Source organism: Neoarius graeffei, chromosome 11 (assembly GCF_027579695.1).
Source record: "Neoarius graeffei isolate fNeoGra1 chromosome 11, fNeoGra1.pri, whole genome shotgun sequence".
NCBI lineage: Eukaryota > Metazoa > Chordata > Actinopteri > Siluriformes > Ariidae > Neoarius > Neoarius graeffei.
The window spans coordinates 12,626,126-12,645,722 of record NC_083579.1 but is presented as its reverse complement, the minus strand read 5'-3'; the positions used below and the strand labels follow the sequence as shown (position 1 = coordinate 12,645,722).

Genomic DNA, 19,597 nt, shown 5'->3' with positions numbered 1-19,597 from the left:
GTTGTGACCGAGGCTTTAGACACGACGTGACCTTTTTTTTTTAAATTAATAAAAATAAAGGAAAAAAAACCATCGAATTAGATCGAAGGTGTGTCCACACTTTTAATTGGTACTGTATGAAGCAGCTACTAATATGATCCACCCACCCTTAAAGGAGTACGCCACCCCCAAGTGAAATTGAGTCAGTCCCTGCAGTCCCTAGAGTTGGATGAGTGAGCCAAAGCGTTTTGTAGCCGACCCAGCCATTGTCCTGATCTGGAAACGTCCCGGTTAGCTTAGCGTAGTCGCTGTAATCCAGCGTGTCCAGATAGCATTGTCGTTGCAAAAGTGAATCAAATAACTCAAGATTTTTTTATAATTATTTCTCATGACCTGTACATTCGCATCGAGTACACATATCAATGCAAATTAACACGAAGGGATTTACTAGACCAATTTATATCTGGAACTATTTTCAGCCACAGCACAGGCAAAGCACCACTGCAGGCGCAAAGACACCACGCAGCACCTGAAAACCCTGGTTTCCCTGGTAACACTGGTGTATTGACGGAAGTTGTAGTGCTGCGTGGTGTCTTTGCGCCTGCAGCGGTGCTTTGCCTGTGCTGTGGCCGAAAATAGTTCCAGATATAAATTGGTCTAGTAAATCCCTTCGTGTTAATTTGCATTGATATGTGTACTCGATGCGAATGTACAGGTCATGAGAAATAATTATAAAAAATCTTGAGTTATTTGATTCACTTTTGCAACGACAATGCTAGCTGGACACGCCGGATTACAGCGACTACGCTAAACTAACCAGGACGTTTCCAGATCAGGACAATGGCTGGGTCGGCTACAAAACGCTTTGGCTCACTCATCCAACTCTAGGGACTGCAGGGACTGACTCAATTTCACTTGGGGGTGGCATATTCCTTTAATGTGATTCGAAACGACGCAATGAAAAAGAATATGATGTACAGTTCGATGTGGTCACTCTTCCTCCTCTATCGTGGTGATCCATGTGACTCGAGCAGGGTCCGGTGCGAGAATGAACTTTTATTTTGAAATCCTGTTGGAGCCACAGCGAGTGAGCCACCAAGATAGCTTCCCGTTCTTGCACCGTCTACTCTCTTGTGACTTTTTCGGACACGCCTCCAACTCGTTCGAAAGAATTGGCCACTGGCAGCAGCGGAGGTGAGAGAGGAGGAATCCGTCTCAATATATAATCATTGGTCGAAAATGAATGTTTCTGAATAATGAAGGCATAGGGCCTCTACGAATAATTATATATTCATAAAATGGATTTTTTTTTCTCAATACAAAGATGTTTCCTGATGTCATCCCAAATTGTATATAGTGCACACTTTTTTTTAAATTGGTGCAGTTGCATCATGACCTTTAAATCTGTGCACTGATGCGAATCGTACCATCCCTAAAAATTAGTACGGTGATAAATTGGTAGCTCATGTTTTTCTGTTTGGGAAGAGACCTCTTCTCTTCCTCCTTTATGTTAATGACCTTCCTCAAGTTGTCTCCTCAACATCTGTTGCGTTGTTTGCCGACGACACCAAGTGCTATCGGGCCATTAAGACCTTAGAACATGAAGTGATTCTTCAGCAGGACCTTCAGAGTGGTGCAAACAGTGGCGTATGGATTTAAATATCTCTAAGTGTTGCCTTCTTTCCATTCCAAGGAACACTGAGTCTGTCAATTCATCTTATCTAAATGATCAGGTAAAATCTACAAATGCTCATAAGGACCTTGGGATCCTTGTGTCATCTGACCTCAAGTGGACAGCCCATGTACGCACAGTCACGGCCAAAGCAAATAAAATGCTCGGGTTTGTAAGATCATCCTCAATTGGTATCCACGACTCTTTTGTTCATCTTATTCTGTACACCACTTTGATCCGGAGCATATTTGCTTATTGTTCTCAAGTCTGGGCCCCTCAAACTGTCTCGCTCATCACCACCATGGAAAGAGTTCAACGACGGGCAACCAAATACATCGTATCCCTGCCTTTCAGAACAGAGGTCAGCTATAAAGATCGACTCCTTAAGCTTGGACTACTTCCAATAACTTATTGGCTCGAGTACTTGGATTTAGTTTATCTTTTCAAACGTCTCGCAGTTGATAGCGACCCTAACGTCTCCATTAACATCTCAAGAAGGACAACAAGGAATACCGTCAAAGGTCCTTTCTTAAAGGTTCCTACATCACGAACTGTAACGTTTCAAAACATCAGAGTTGCAAGAGTATGGAACATCTTACCTGCACATATCAGAACTAGAACCAAACTAAGGCTACATCCACACAACTGCAACAAGATTTTATTAAAAAAAAATATCGCGTCCACATGGGCAACGGATCAGTAAAATATCAGGTACATATGGCAACGCAACGCTTGCTGAAAACGATGCAATACACATGCCACACCTCTACGTGCGCTGTAAGACGGTCCCATCGGAGACACCAGAACAATAGAAGAAGTAAGACGCATGCGCATAAACCCCTTCCTCTACCCGGCGTGAAGCACTCACAGGAACAAGCACACAACAACAAGAAGAAGATGGCTGCGACTACGCGAGGAAATCGTGCCTTCTGTGTGTACAAATTAGTTTTATTAGTGTGCATAGTTTTATGTAACTTAATTTTCTTATTGTGTGAACATTTTGAAAAGCATTTTTATATAATTTTATATAACTTTTTATATTGTGTGAACATTTTGAAAAGCAGTCTTATCCAATAAAAAAAAAAGAAATTCAAGAAATGGTTCAGTTACTTGTTTATTTAAAAGAAAAGCTGTCTACAAAAGTGAATGCAATGCAGTGGTTCATACAAAACAGCGAGAGTGCTGCTTGTTCTAGTCATGTGGTTGTGACATCATCGTAAACAAATCCGTTCTACTCATCCAGACGACTTCGCAACGGCGCCGTTGCCAGATTTTTCCGCTCTGGAACCCGTTCTCAAAAAATATCGTTGTGGGGCACCCAAAACGCCGGCCGAAACGATAAACAATTTTATCACCTGAATCCGTTGCCATGTGGGCAGCCTCTAAGCCAGTTCAAGAAGGAACTATACAAGTACTGTATGAATATTACTGAACAATTTTATAATGTAAATGTCCCTCAGTCCTTTAAATCTACAGTATATGCATTAAGTGCCATGTGTCGTCAAATTAGTGATCACTTTTGTTGTTAATTACTACAATTGTAATCGTCTTTGTTGTTATTCTCACTATCGTTTTTGTTAATTATTACTATTGCCTTTTTTTTTTTCCTTTTGTTGTAAATTTTCTATTATCGTCATTGCTGTCAATTACTATTTTTTTTATTATTTTTTTTAAGATTGGGTCCCCATAGTGGAGCTATGCTCTGTGGGGTCGCCCTGCCTTTGTGGCGAAGCTTATAAATAAAATAAAAAAATAAAAATAAATAAAATAGACGACCTGTAGCTTGGGAGAGAAACTAAAGAAACAGACTTTACACATTTAAACATGTCTCGTGTTGATGCTTTTGGAGTGACAGGAAAAGTGTACATGTGAATGTCTGCCATTTCTGGACAAACTGTGTTTAAATCACACATGTTGATGGTATTTGTCGCCTGAGACGCATTTAACAATCAAGATGATTCCAGGAAATGCAATAACCTGGGAATTTAATGTATGTGTTAATGGTGTGGCGATTAAACGCTCGAAAGATGACTGTCAAACTTGGTCCAACATGCTTTTACACTTTTTTTTTAAATTTCAAGGTTCTTTCTTGAACACACCCTCGAACGAGTGATGTCTTGAGCGATGTTTGTGGAAGTACCAGTAATAATCTAAAATAGCCGGTGCAGATTAGCTTCCAGCGTAGAGACGTCTCGTGTTGACAAAGTAGATTCAAACGTCAAAACGCGGCGTTCGGGTCGTGTCTCGAAAGGCACCGTCATTCACAAACCCTCACAAAAACAAAGTCGTTCAGAACGCCACCTGAGGCACAGGTTTAAGGGGGAGGGAGGTGTGTGTGTGTGTGTGTGTGGTAGCCCGGCTGCCGCCACCACTAAAACTCCTGTCGGTCCTTAATTGCTTTAATAGCACCTGGCCCGAAACGATGGATAATTACAGGCGCGGAATTAAACGTGTACTTTCAACAACAGCATGGTTTAAAGTGCCAGAAGAGCCTCAGGTAGCAGATTCAGGAGAGGGTGTGTGTGTGTGTGTGTGTTTGGTTAAAGAATGCTGAATTTATTAATTACTCTCAGGTTGAGTGGTAAGCTCAGTTTGCTGCTTTTCTTACATTTTTCAGCTTTCGCGTCATTTTTGGAGAGAGATTTGTGATTTGTCCGTCTTCTGTCTCGTACCCTTCTCTTATTGCTCATGTGTATGCCTGAGTGCTTTGTTCTTCCTGTGCATATTTGTGTGTGAAAGTCACATTCTTAAAAGGTTAATGTTCTTTGTGATGAGTGGAAAGGAAAAGTCAAGTGAGAGAGCTTACGGGCTCTAGACAGAGAGACACACTTGAATTTATGCTTTTTTTTTTTAATTAACGGACATGTCTTATGGTAATCAGCAGGCAGGAGCTCCGTCTGTTTTTGTTATAATGTCACAAACTATAATCTGTTCCCTAATCACTATCTCGTGCACTAGGTGCCCAGTTATCCTAGTGCATAATGCACTGAGCTACCTGTAGATAAGGTATACTTCATATAATATTGTGAAGAGATTAGATTTTGCTCTACATCATGACTGGTGATTTAGAAGCACCATTTCCAATTGAGTTTTAGTGTGTCTGTGCTGAAACGCTGGCATTCTCGAACAAGAACTTTATGATGAACACGAAGCCTTCAAACATAAGTCTCGTTTTTATAACCGTGAACAGACAAGAATACATTTCCACTTTTTCTGTCACTAAAAATAAACTTTCTTGTACGAATGTGGAGACGAAACATGAAGACTTTATGAAATGTAAATTGTAGGATTTTTAATGAATTAATTGGTAAATTCCTCGGTAAAATAAGTATTTGGTCACCTACAAACAAGCAAGATTTCTGGCTCTCACAGACCTGTAACAACTTCTTTAAGAGGCTCCTCTGTCCTCCACTCGTTACCTGTATTAATGGCACCTGTTTGAACTCGTTATCAGTATAAAAGACACCTGTCCACAACCTCAAACAGTCACACTCCAAACTCCACTATGGCCAAGACCAAAGAGCTGTCAAAGGACACCAGAAACAAAATTGTAGACCTGCACCAGGCTGGGAAAACTGAATCTGCAATAGGTAAGCAGCTTGGTGTGAAGAAATCAACTGTGGGAGCAATTATTAGAAAATGGGAGGCATACAAGACCACTGATAATCTCCCTCGATCTGGGGCTCCACGCAAGATCTCACCCCGTGGGGTCAAAATGATCACAAGAACGGTGAGCAAAAATCCCAGAACCACACGGGGGGACCTAGTGAATGACGTGCAGAGAACTGGGACCAAAGTAACAAAGGCTATCATCAGTAACACTACGCCGCCAGGAACTCAAATCCTGCAGTGCCAGACGTGTCCCCCTGCTTAAGCCAGTACATGTCCAGGCCCGTCTGAAGTTTGCTGAGAGCATTTGGATGATCCAGAAGAGGATTGGGAGAATGTCATATGGTCAGATGAAACCAAAATAGAACTTTTTGGTAAAAACTCAACTTGTCGTGTTTGGAGGAGAAAGAATGCCGAGTTGCATCCAAAGAACACCATACCTACTGTGAAGCATGGGGGTGGAAACATCATGCTTTGGGGCTGTTTTTCTGCAAAGGGACCAGGACGACTGATCCGTGTAAAGGAAAGAATGAATGGGGCCGTGTATCGTGAGATTTTGAGTGAAAACCTCCTTCCGTCAGCAAGGGCATTGAAGATGAAACGTGGCTGGGTCTTTCAGCATGACAATGATCCCAAACACACCGCCCGGGCAACGAAGGAGTGGCTTTGTAAGAAACATTTCAAGGTCCTGGAGTGGCCTAGCCAGTCTCCAGATCTCAACCCCATAGAAAATCTTTGGAGGGAGTTGAAAGTCTGTGTTGCCCAGTGACGGCCCCAAAACATCACTGCTCTAGAGGAGATCTGCATGGAGGAATGGGCCAAAATACTAGCAACAGTGTGTGAAAACCTTGTGAAGACTTACAGAAAACGTTTGACCTCTGTCATTGCCAGCAAAGGGTATATAACAAAGTAATGAGATGAACTTTTGTTATTGACCAAATACTTATTTTCCACCATAATTTGCAAATAAATTCTTTAAAAGTCAATGTGATTTTCTGGGGGGGTTCTCATTCTGTCTCTCATAGTTGAAGTGTACCTATGATGAAAATTACAGGCCTCTCTCATCTTTTTAAGTGGGAGAACTTGCACAATTGGTGGCTGACTAAATACTTTTTTGCCCCACTGTATAGTTTCCTTAGTTATGCTTCATATATGAACTATAGTGTGTTGCTTTTTTGAAATTAATAAACTATAAACAGAAAACACCTGACTTTTTTTTTTTTTTTTTTTCCCCCATTTTTAAAACCGCAGAACACAATTCTTTTGAACTCTGAAAGGAAAAAAAAAAAAGACACTGGCATTTGTAAAGTTTTTTTTTTTTTTTTTCCCAACTCAAATATTCAATGCAGGCCTGTTTGAGTCCTTCCCTTATTTGAGGATTTTTTTTTTTTTAAACTTAAAAGAAATTTTCATGCACCGACATTGTAAAATCATACAGCTGCAGAATAAAGGGCAAACAAGAAATCCCAGTTTGTTATTTTGGTGAATGTTCATTTCAGTTCCTTAATTTCCTCACGTGGCGTACACGTGGTTAATGTGATTTCTGCGCCTGAACTTGACTGCACAGCGTATCCATATCAGGGTTGTAAGACGTCACTTTGATTTTCATGCAGGATTGCAAGCTCTCATCTGTGAGGCGCGAGCGATGTTTGTTTTATTTTTGATGTAGTTCATGATGAAAGAAACGTACTTGCACAAGTATGTGGATCTGAAGATCGACAGGACTCCAAATGCATGCTTTTTCATGTTCGTATAAGTGTCGGGAATGGTATTCCATGTATCGAACACAAGTTTGTCCGGTTTGGGAAGGTTTTCAATGTCTCTCCGTTTGTGATTGAGCAAGAATGGCCTTCAGCTCAGCTACGCCTGAACTCGCCGGGAACCTTCACCAGCTCGTAACAGCAGACTCAAACGAGTTCTGATAACCCAGAGGTGTGTGTTGTTAACCCCCTCCACGTAGCACGTCTGTACAGCTGAGGGGTACGTGGCAGACTAAGGGAGAGCGGGGCGACCGCCACGCTGCTCCTCGTCACACCACGCTCGGGTGGCGCGCGCAGGTCTTACGCCACCACGCGGCCAATTCAAACGGCATTTCGTAACAACTTGTCTGGCGGCAACAGGTGTCGCATACAGGACCTGACGCATGTTTTGATGGACAAAATATTAAAAGTTTTATTTTAATATCACAAGAACACCTCAATCTCCAAAGATATAACTATTACAATGAAAAAACTAAAGAAATAAAATAATCAATTTAAATTAAATGGCCATTATTTATTCACTTTTTTTTCCCCCCAAAATGAGCTCGCCCTCTCAAAGCCACGGGAGCCACAGCAGACGGATGAAAGAGCCGCGGGTTGCATCTATTGATTTAAAATTTCCAGGGTAGGTGGGCAATGGTCCATAGATTACCTGATTAAATTTTGGGGGTAATCGGGTCAAGGTCACCGGAAAGGTCAAAATCTTTTTTTGTTTGTTGTTTTGTGATAACTTTCTTGAAATTCATCTTTCTGACTTCAACCCAAAACCAAAATGTGCATCTTTCAATTCTGCTTCCAGCCATATGCTGCATGATGGGGTAGCTTAGACATTCTCCATAGTGGTTGATGGTTAAAGGTCGGGGGGGGGAGGTCAAGGTCATCGGTCAAAATAACATTTTCCATTATAACTCAAAAAAGGTTGCCGATAGACCGATGTTTGCTATTACGAGCATATAGAAACTCCCATATAGCCTTTCATTTGGCACCATGATCTTTAACCTTGAGTGACCTTGAAAGGTCAAACTCAAGGTCATGGATTTTCAAAGGGCTGTAACTTGAAAACAGTTTATATTAGACAGATGTTTACTGCTATCAACATATAAGAGGTCCCATATGGGCTTTCAGTTGCTGCCATGACCTTTGACCTTGAATGACTTTGAAATGTCAAACTCAAGGTCATGGATTTTCATAGGACTAGAACCTGACAGCTGATAAGTGAGAAATATTACCGTGATCAACATACAGGTATAAAATAAGTGCCGCCGGGCGAGGTTTGTTTTGCCTGGCAGCGCTTGTTCGCTGAAGGTAAACTGAATATCGGCGAATAAGAAGTCAGTGTCATGCTAGCTGAATGGAATATATCTGATATACCACGAAAAAAAGCCATTATTATACATACACATTCCTCTTGGGTGTTCAACATGTCTTTTCTCTTTCAAAATTCTCTCAAAATCTTCTGTATTTAACGAAGCAAACCTGGCGGCCACGTTTGTTTACAATCTGTCACAGTCGCTCGCTAGCACGGAAGTTTTACATCGCCGACGTGTCTCTCTTCCAGTTTTTCAATGCCCATTGGCATGTTTTTCTCTTGTAAATATGCATGAATATCTAATGAAGTTTTGGTAGCCTTTCGGATGTTCAACGCACCTTTCTCTTTCCTGGCAAACATGCACAGCAGAAAACTTTCACATTTGGATATTCGCGTCAAGTCAAGTTTATTTGTATGGCCCGTTTTGCAACAGACATTTTCGCAAAGCAACTTTGTAGAAAATTAAAGGCTTTAAACATGAGCTAATTTTATCCCTGACCCGAAGTGTGACGTCATGTTGTCTTGACAACCGTGCAATATCATAAACCATATTTAATGCTCATTCTCCATAGGGTAGAGTGACGTAATACACGTAGGATAAGCGATCCGCTAACAATTTTGCATGCTATCAAACCAAATGAATAGAACACGTTTTTATTCCATCGAAAAAGTGTCCTGTGTGGATAATAATCACCGACCTTCACTGAGCTAGAGGTGGATAATTGTTTTGGTATAAATATACAGCTGATTTTTATTTTTAAAAATCGTATTAAATATATATATTTCAGTCTTCAAAAGCAGCATGCAAATGTAATAATGGCGCAGTGCAGACTTGTCGCTTATCTACACCGACTCACATAAAATACTTTTGTTTTGAAATGGGTAAAATAAATCACAATCCCACCTGACTTTTGAATAGTGTTAGACCAAACTTTGTCGTATCTTTAGTGCTTTTAGGACCAGCATTTTCCTTCATCGTTTGTAATTCTTCCTCACTTACGGTGACGAAGCGATTGGCCGCCATTTTACCGAGTCGCTCGAGGTGATTATCGAGAAATAGTCAGAATTTTTTGACCAATCAGTGCACGCAATTTTGTGTATTTATTCTAAATATGTTTAACACGCATGTGTCCTTTTAACAAACATAAATAAAGAACATAAATGCTTCCTCTTGGTGAACATAGTAACTCTTTATGAATGGAAAGACTTCACGAATGTGACTGAATTATGCCAAATGGCCAAAAATAATGACGACGCTTTTGGCCAGAATTTTTTTTTTGGTCTTAATTTTCTCATCTCTCATCATCTCTAGCCGCTTTATCCTGTTCTACAGGGTCGCAGGCAAGCTGGAGCCTATCCCAGCTGACTACGGGCAAAAGGCGGGGTACACCCTGGACAAGTCGCCAGGTCATCACAGGGCTGACACATAGACACAGACAACCATTCACACCTACGCTCAATTTAGAGCCACCAATTAATTAGCCTAACCTGCATGTCTTTGGACTGTGGGGGAAACCGGAGCACCCGGAGGAAACCCACGCGGACACGGGGAGAACATGCAAACTCCACACAGAAAGGCCCTCGCCGGCCACGGGGCTCGAACCCAGACCTTCTTGCTGTGAGGCGACAGCGCTAACCACTACACCACCGTGCCGCCCCCATCTTAATTTTAAGAAACACTAATCATTGTATATTAAAGCCAAATAATATGGAAACGTTTGTCCCTACAGGGGGTTGTTTCTGTTTTTTTCGGTGTGGTTTTTTTTTTTGGTCTGTTTCTACTTGTCTGTAAGTAGGATTGTGCAAAAGCTACCCTCTTGAGTTCCATGAAACTTGGTGGAAGGGTGTAGCCTGGGCTAAAGAAGACCCCATTAAATTCTGGAGCGGCTCCGAGTCACGGGGCGGATCCACGAATTTACTTTCACTAACGTTGAGAGATACGGCATTCGGTCTTGGTGGAAGTCTGCGCTCACAGTGCCATACTTCTTAAAATCCAGAAGATGGAAGTCAAGTTCAGTCGTGACCAAAACATAACCAGTGTAGAAATACTCTCTATACCACAGTCCACATTCATGGGGCGCGGTAATCCTCGGAGATACACATGTAGGCATGTAATTCTAATAGTTTTTGGAAATCTATTCAGACATATGAAGTGGTTGCAGTTGCAGATTTGCGCATCACAGAGTCGATTATTGTCCTTGCCGGAGGTCTGCGCTCTGCGAGTGCCCTTCAAGTTTTAATTATTTTCCGATCTTGCCTTGAATATCTTCCTTTGAAGATGTGTAAGGAGATGGTTTAATGAATGCAGGAGTATTTAAAAAAAAAAAAAAAGCCAGTCCTCCCGAGTGTCTAAAACCTCGCTCGTGAAGTGTGATTTCTTCACACCGTGAATGTCACTCTTTCATCAAGTAATTGTATACCTACGCTGACCGGCCACTTTATTAGGAACTCCTATACGCCTGGTGTTTGACGCAGTTCTCTAATCAGCCGATCCCTTGATGCATCAAATCCTGCAGGTACAAATCAAGAGCTTCAGCTAATTAACGTTCGCTTTATTCAAGCATCAGAATGGGAAAAATTGTGATCTCAAAGTGTGACGTTCTTTCACTGTGGCATCATGGGTGTTGGTTTGAGCCGGATGGACTGGTTTGAGTATTTCAGAAACTGCTGATCTCCTGGGGTTTGTTTTCACACACAGCAGTCTCTAGAGTTTACACAGAATGGTGTGGAGGAGGGGGGGGGATCAAGTGAGCGATTAGGTTTGTGGGTGGAAACAAGCGCCTTGCTGATAAGAAAGGTCAGAGGACAACGGACAGGATGGATATAGCAACTCTTTACAACCGTGGTGAGCAGAAAAGCATCTCCGCATGCAACAGCAGAAGAGCACATTGGGCTCCACTCCTGCGGCCAAGAACAAGTTCCTGTTAAAATTACCAGGGAGTGTGCATGCAGTCAAGAAATGGACATAAGCAGGTCATGAATTCAGATTGTAATCCGGTCGCATCTTTTGAAATGTCTACGATGCGCCTAAACAACCTCATTAACACCCGTTTATTATGAGAAATTTAGTCAACCGAGCAGAAGCGAGGGAGCGAGATGTGCAATTATTTTCACTGATGTTAGCGTGAACGGAGATCGGTGGCGTGATGAGGCTCGCTGAGAGACTTTTACCTCAGGTGATGAGAGACAGACTCATCTCATCTCATTATCTCTAGCCGCTTTATCCTTCTACAGGGTCGCAGGCAAGCTGGAGCCCATCCCAGCTGACTACGGGCGAAAGGCGGGGTACACCCTGGACAAGTCGCCAGGTCATCACAGGGCTGACACATAGACACAGACAACCATTCACACTCACATTCACACCTACGGTCAATTTAGAGTCACCAGTTAACCTAACCTGCATGTCTTTGGACTGTGGGGGAAACCGGAGCACCCGGAGGAAACCCACGCGGACACGGGGAGAACATGCAAACTCCGCACAGAAAGGCCCTCGCCGGCCCCGGGGCTCGAACCCAGGACCTTCTTGCTGTGAGGCGACAGCGCTAACCACTACACCACCGTGCCGCCCCGAGAGACAGACTGATGCTGATAATCAAAGTGTCCGAATGCAAACCTGTAATTATTTACAGTTTGGCAGTAGCGTTGTTTTCCCATTTCACGTCGCTCTATTTGTGATTGAAACTTTTTTTTGTGCAAGAAAGTCTGTAGTTTTCAGAGCTGCACGGTATGTCGTAGGAAAAGTGAAACTTTCAGCATCTGAAGGGTTTTCCCAGGCAACCCCACACACTCTGAACACGAAGATTTAATCTTTATTAACCTTCAAACCAAACATGAGGTTTTCCTCTTTATAAGCGACTAGAAATAAACAACTCCGTCCCAGTATGAGGCTTAAACGTGACGACGAAAGAGAAATTCTCTTCTCAGGCATGAAGACACAGACTTTCACTTTATAAACCGAAAGATAAGCGTTTCTCTTCAAATTAAACACAGAACTTAAAGATTTTCTTTCAGTGCTGATCTTCTGAGCTGCGTCAGTGTGTGTGCAGGGTTTTCCCCCCCCCCCCTTCCCCTTTTCTTTCCTCTGTATGGTTTTTCTTCCTGCAGTAGCACATCCTGTCCAAAGGGGGGCATTCTTCATCTGCTGTACACATTCAGAACACTGCAGCTGATGTCTAGCATCTGTGTTAGGAACGCCAGCTGTGTGTCACTCTCTACACACATACACGGAGATCCATACAAGGCTTCTGTTCCTTCAGGAAGTGGTGTCCGTTCGATTCATTTTTAGACCCCGAACCGCATTATCACAAGGTTTTTTTTTTTTTTTAATTTAATTTGTTTGTTTGTTTGTTTCCGAGTTGCAGGATTTCACTTTCAGGTCTTCCTGCGCATATATATGTGTGTGTGTGTGTGTGTTTTAGTGTATGATTTCCTGGCCAGGCCGGATCCGTGACGCCACTTTTTGACTGTCTAACGGGATTAGGTCAGAGCGAGGCCGCGCTTGCTGAGCGCTCTGATTTGGGATTTTGCAGGATTTTGCCAATCCGGTTTTCCACAAGATTCCCGTCCTCTCCACCAACCCGATAAGACTTCAAACGTAGCAGCGTTAATTAATAATGTGTTTACATTAGGCATGGTCAAACCCTGCGTTTTCATTACGGAGAGCATGGAAGAGTGTGTGTGTGTGTGTGTGCGCGCATCTCATTTGGAGAGGGCAAGCTGAGCTTTCCAGAGGTAATTGGGGAGGGAAGGAAAGAGAGAGAGAGAGAGAGAGAGAGATCAGATTGGATGGTCAAGATACTGAGGTGGGTGGGTGGGTGTGGGCGTGGGGTGGGGGATTTGTCTAAATGATAAAGATGAGGTTTCTATTAACATTGTGATAATCAGTCCTATGATAAATCTCAGTGATAAACTCTTCTTCATTTGGTCACTGGTTTTAAACTGGATTACTCTCAGCTTGTGTGATGTCGGGATCAGACTCCATGAGTTCAGCTCGATTTTTTTTTTTGTCGTGGGCGACAAATTTTGAGCATCAAACCCAAGTATGAACATTGGGAACAGCGAACAGGCCTCGTATGTATTGTGACAATGATGATTTTTTTTTTAAATGGTCTTTCTCACTTAGTTTGACAACTCCTATGACCTGTTCGTTGAGAGCCCTGATTGATGATTTCTTGACCCTCCTTCCCAACAACACACAAGGATGTAAACGATGATTGGTCAGGGTCAAACTTGTCGTGCTGCCAGTCTCCTAACCAAGACACAGCAAGAATTTCTGGCACCACGATTGTCTAATCTGACATGGTGACCATCGTGAAGGGCAGTAATATATTGTGTAGTCTGATCCCAGCATTAAACATGTCAGGCAGCAGTATTTGAAATGTGTGTTTCCGTGTGTAGGCCAGCCCGGTGCCCAGTCCAGTTTTGGGAGGAAGGCCGAATGCCAGTCAGTCGTTGCTCGTCTGGTGCCGAGAGGTGACCAAGAACTACCGCGGAGTTAAGATCACCAACTTCACCACATCGTGGAGGAACGGCCTCGCCTTCTGCGCTCTGCTCCACCACTTCAGGCCAGATCTCATGTAAGAGAAACACGCAGAACCTCAGTGCAAACACAATCTAATGATTTCAGCTGTATCACTGACTAAATAGTATTTTGAGTCTCTCTCTCTCTGTCTTGTGTGTGTCTCTCTCTCTCTCTCTCTCTCTCTGTCTTGTGTGTGTGTCTCTCTCTCTGTCTTGTGTGTCTCTCTCTCTGTCTCTCTCTCTCTGTCTTGTGTGTCTCTCTCTCTCTCTGTCTTGTGTGTGTCTCTCTGTCTTGTGTGTGTCTCTCTGTCTTGTGTGTGTCTCTCTGTCTTGTGTGTGTCTCTCTGTCTTGTGTGTCTCTCTGTCTTGTGTGTCTCTCTCTGTCTTGTGTCTCTTTCTCTCTCTGTCTTGTGTGTCTCTCTCTCTCTCTGTCTTGTGTGTCTCTCTGTCTTGTGTGTCTCTCTCTCTCTCTGTCTTGTGTCTCTCTCTCTCTGTCTTGTGTCTCTCTCTCTCTCTGTCTTGTGTCTCTCTCTCTCTGTCTTGTGTGTCTCTCTCTCTCTGTCTTGTGTGTGTCTCTCTCTCTGTCTTGTGTGTGTCTCTCTCTCTGTCTTGTGTGTCTCTCTCTCTCTGTCTTGTGTCTCTCTCTCTCTGTCTTGTGTCTCTCTCTCTCTCTGTCTTGTCTCTCTCTCTCTCTGTCTTGTCTCTCTCTGTCTTGTGTGTGTCTCTCTCTCTCTCTGTCGTGTGTGTGTGTCTCTCTCTCTCTTGCTCTCTCCCTCTCTGTCTCTCTCCCTTCTCACACTCAGTGAGAACTTTAAACACAAACATTTTTCAGGAACTCCTGACCTTAAGGTGTTTTTCCTCCAGACAGTCCAGGTCTGATTTAGGGTGTTTTCACACTTGGTCCCTTTCAGCCATCTAACTGAACTCAGATCGATGACTCAGCATTTTTTGCGCACATGTGAACACTCCAACCGTACCCAGACCCCTTTAAAGCGAACCGAACTGAGACCACCTCAGGAGGTGGTCTCAGTACGGTTCGCTAAAAATCAACGGTACGGTTCGCCTAATCTGCGCATTGTGAACAAAAAGCGCACCGGGTTCACTTCGCCTTTTTCACTGTAGTTTAACCTTCTTCGTTTGCCGTAGTTGGTCACGTGACTGTAGCAGGGAAACTCGACTTCCTTTTGGAACTTGCCACAGCCGCTGGAATAAATTCATTTTCCTTAATCCGCACTATTTTGATCAAAGAATACAGCAGGGCAAGCATGGCAGCAGACATTTTGATTCAAGAGAAAATTACCCAGAATTCTGTGCACTGGGGGTCTGAGGGCTCTAGAGGACCTGGTGTGAACAGAAAGAGGACTGAGGCCCCATCAAAGCTTAACTGGACCAGAAAGAGAACCTAGTCCTCTTTGTAATAAATTAAGTGTGAACACAAAAAGAACTGAGGTTTTTTTTTTTTTTTTCTGTTGGTCCACTTTTTGGTCCACTTAAAGAGGACTGAGTCTGGTTCCTTTAAAGGGGACCAGGTGTGAAAACACCCTTAGCTTCCAGGAACCTTTTGGTTCCTTTTCCTGAGTCCTGTTTTCTGGACCAGGCATCAGGAAGCAGCCTGCTGAACTGAGCATCTCTGATTGGTCAGACCTCACCATTTAAAAAAAAAACCTGGAATGTCTAAATATGGTGTCTCGTTAGTGTGGCAGCTCAGTAACGAGTGGTTTAACGTTTGTAGGATTTATATGAAATTATTGTAACCAGCAGATAAACTGATTAGATTTTGGCATTGGTCCGGTCAAGGTCAAATGTTTAATAGGAATTTTTTTTTCAGTAGCTTTCTTCCTGTTTGAAGTATAGTTGAAGGATATTTGAGAGATGCAAATGAGTTGGAAGAAAGTCTAGATTTGTTGGCGGCGTCTGTCCCTGTCTGTAACGGTGGCCTGGAGTTCTGCTTGTTACTGAGAGTTTACACACTAAACACGTGAACTTTGTGCTGCATATTTCGTACATGTTTCTAGTGAAGTAGCAGGGAAAATTAAAAAAAAAAAAAGTCTGAATGCTAGGAATTGTGCGCAGTGTAAATGTTAACGTTCTCGTGCAGCAAAGCAAAACCTCCCTCTTGACCTCTTCGACGAGACTGAAATGTTACTCCGCGTTTCTGTTTTCCATACAAAACAGTTCCTGCAGTGCTCTCAAAGAACCAAACACGGCTCCCAAAAAGTTTCTGTAACCTCTCTGAGAGAACACACACAACATTTTAAATGTGCAGACACACACACGCACCTGTTCAGGATCTTGTCCTGTTTAGTTGCATCTTATTTACAGAGAATCCTGATTAGCTGATTATTGTCCTGATTACACCTGCAAGTTAATTGCATGTGCGACCCTACCATTCACCCATATTACACACATACACACACGTGTGTATTTTTGGGAAGATTCCAATCACTCATCAAACTGAAAGGGATTACATTTCTCTCTCTCTCACACACATACACACACACCATACAACACTATGAATACACTTGTACAGCTCGTCTCTGTAAGGGGCAGGCGCAGTGTGTACATGAGAGAGATGGTGAATGTAATCCCTCTGTTGAATTTGTGAGCGTTGGTGAGACTGCTCTCATCAGCACGCCTCAAATCCGCCTTAATTACAACATTTACACAAGCTAACCGAACACTAGTCCATCTACACACACATGCACATATGCACACAACCCCATGGACTGACTCACACACGCGCTTGCTCTCTCTCTCTCTGTCTCTCTCTCTCTCTGATGCCCCTTTTCCACCAAATCAGTTCCAGGGCTGGTTCGGGGCCAGTGCTGGTGCTGCTTCACAACCCGTTCAACTTGCGAGCCAGCTGAGAACCAGTTTGCTTTTCCATAGCTCACTGTGCTAAGCGGAGCCACGTCATTACGTCGCTGTATACGTCAGTTACGTCGCTACGTTTGCATAAACCTTGGTGCGAATATCGAAGCAAAAACAACGCGGAAGAAGCAGCAGCAACAACAACAATAATAATAATGGATGACTTCGCGTTTGTACAGCTGCTGCTTCTCGTCGCTTAAAAATGGTGACCTTTCGCGGTCTTGTTATTGTTGTTGGTCTTAACAACTCCTCCCCCCCTGCTGACGTAAGCGGTTCTTTCCTCTGGCCCAGCAGAGAGTTGGTGCTAGCCTGGAACCGGTTTTTCTGGCCCCAGAGCCAGTTCTTTGTCAGTGGAAACAGAAAACCCGGTTCCAAACTAAGCACTGGCCCCGAACCAGCCCTGGAACTGCTTTGGTGGAAAAGGGGCAAGTGAGTTAGCGTGTGCTCCAGACGAATGTACAGTAGCTCTTACAAGTTATGCTACAGAATATCTGCTATACACTTCATTATTGTACGTAACTTGATTATTTTTACAACTTCATAGTTATTTGTTTGCTTTGTTTGTTTCACAATTATTCGCAGAAAAGTCTTGAACATCTCTTGGTCAGACAAAGCAAACAACGAAGTAGTACTGCGACATGTTGGTGAGAAATATCGATCATCAATAGAAGATAGAGTAGATGGCTTGGTCATCCTGTATGGCATGGTGATGATCTCCCGCTAGTAATAGAAGGGAAGGAGCCTCCTGGAGGACCCCGAACAGGAACGTTGGACAGAGTAAAGAATGGCAGCCCCTATGTAACAGTCAAGAGACGCGCCATGGAACAGGAGCTATAAGGAAGGACCTGCCAAGATGGCCCTGATGCCCTGCCAGCGTTTGTGGGCGAGAATGAGGCGAAGAAGGGCTGTACGATTACACAGTTGGGGGAAGAACCTCTTTGCTGCCTTGCTGCTATTAAAGTGCATATTCTGGACCAATTTCGGGGTTTTTTTTAATATGAAAGAATGTCCCTTTACACACTCATCCAGAAGGGTAATTTTGCACAAGACTATCTGGCTACAGCAGAAAAAAATAAAATGAAACACGTCTGGAAAAATCCCAAGGGAGTCTGGAGCCAGATTCGTGACGTTACCTGCAGAATCTGACTCACATCTTGTATTTTCTCCTGACATGTTTAACCGTGAGGTGACGGTGTGTCTGATAGTCTACTGGGTTACTGATTTGTCTAATGTCCTTCGTCGTCCTCCTGGCTGATTTGTATATTTAAGTTATTTCACAAAATCGAGTCGTATATGAGCTGATAGCAGACAAGGTGCATAGTGCTGAGTTGGCTATAAGCCATATACAACAAGATTGAGTAGAATAATGCCGCTTTTCCACTACCAACGCGGCTGAGTCGGGCTGAGCCGTGCCGTGCTGAGTCGAGCTGAGTGGGGCTGTTGGAGTTGCATTTCGACTACAACCGCGCTGAACCGTGCTGGCTGGGAGTGGGTGGACACATTGGGTGGAGTTAGCAAAAGTGGGTGGACGTCACGTGATGTCGTTAGGCGGCGCAAACCGTGACATCAGTGACCTTTTAAGCGGTAGTCTCACGACCCGGATAGTAAACAATAAACATGGAGGACATGGAGTCGTTAGTGTTGCTGGTCTTGGTGCTGTGGCTTGTTGTCACCGACAACGCCAACAGATACTGGCAAGAGCGTATAGATGAGGCGAGGCGCATAAGGCTTCAGAAATTCTCGTAATTCGTAATTCTTCTTCTTCCGGGTTTACGGTGTTTACAGATCCCAGCGTGCTCGCGGGGCGTGTGTGGGCATGTGAGGACACTCCTCCTCACCAATCAGTGCACAGGGGAGTGTCTGCTCATGCCCCCAGCCTCACTCAGCTTGGTTTGGCTCGCTTCAGCCCCACTCCAAAACCGTGCGAGTTTTGGGTGCTGAGTAGGGCTGAAGCGAGCTGAGTCGTGCTGCTCTGAGGTAGTCGAAACACGAGCCGTGTCGGGCTGAAGTGAGCTGAAAAAGGGTAGTGGAAAAGGGCCATAAGACAGTTATTCCACTCAATCAACCTTCACTGGACTTGGAGAAATGGAGCATTTTTATTTTTTTTGCAAATTTGATAAATAAAAACTTTATACGAAACGACTGACAAAATCATTTCCACTTAGAATGTAAACAAACCGTTGAAATGACAGGAGTAATTTTGGAAAAATGTTGTTCTAATAATAATTATTGAAAAAAAAACTTTTATTCCATATTTTGTTGCTTTTTGGGGGGGTGGGGTCATCGTCTTTAGGGTTTTTTAGTGGTTGGGAAACCAAATTAAAGGTGCATTACCGCCACCGACTGGGCTGGAGTGTAGAACAGGAGATTTTTTTTTTTGGGCGGGTGGGGACTCTTTTTTTTTTTTTTTTCTTCTTTTAGCTATTTCTGTTTCTTTTAAATATGTTATTTACCACCTGGGAGGTCCGTATGGTGAAATACCGTGACCGAGGTCTTGAAAGTACTGAGCGAGGCCCTCTGGGCCGAGGTCAGTATTTAAGGCCGAGGTCACGGTATTTCACCATACGGACCGACCTTAAGCTGGTAAATAATATATTTATTTTTTTCTTTACCAAATTCTAACAGAAAACGAGAGCGCCCGAAAGGCAAAACCGAGCCGAGCCGCCATTTTGAATCCTCATTCACGGCTGTAATGCAAATTGCTTCCTCCTCGGTATACAAGTGCACTTCCATGGCAGGAAAAAACTACATTTTGCCCTCTATGTAGTCCCCTATTTATACAAATAGGAGTCATTCAGGATTCAGCCACGTTTTTGCTCGGTGTTAGCAAGTTACAGGTTTTTAGCTTTCTCCTGAAATGTTTTATTTCTTCTTCCT

The 19,597-nt window shown here is 43.4% G+C and overlaps 1 protein-coding gene across 5 annotated transcripts in view; it reads left to right on the top strand.

Moving 5' to 3' along the window:
• The window catches only part of ehbp1 (EH domain binding protein 1), a 359,695-nt gene that overhangs the window by 203,522 nt on the left and 136,576 nt on the right, over window positions 1-19,597 (top strand). For all 5 annotated transcript variants that reach the window (XM_060933432.1, XM_060933436.1, XM_060933433.1 and 2 more), the window contains one exon: window positions 13,727-13,905. In XM_060933432.1, coding sequence (XP_060789415.1) covers window positions 13,727-13,905 — 179 coding nt within the window. The remainder of the gene's footprint in view (window positions 1-13,726; window positions 13,906-19,597) is intronic.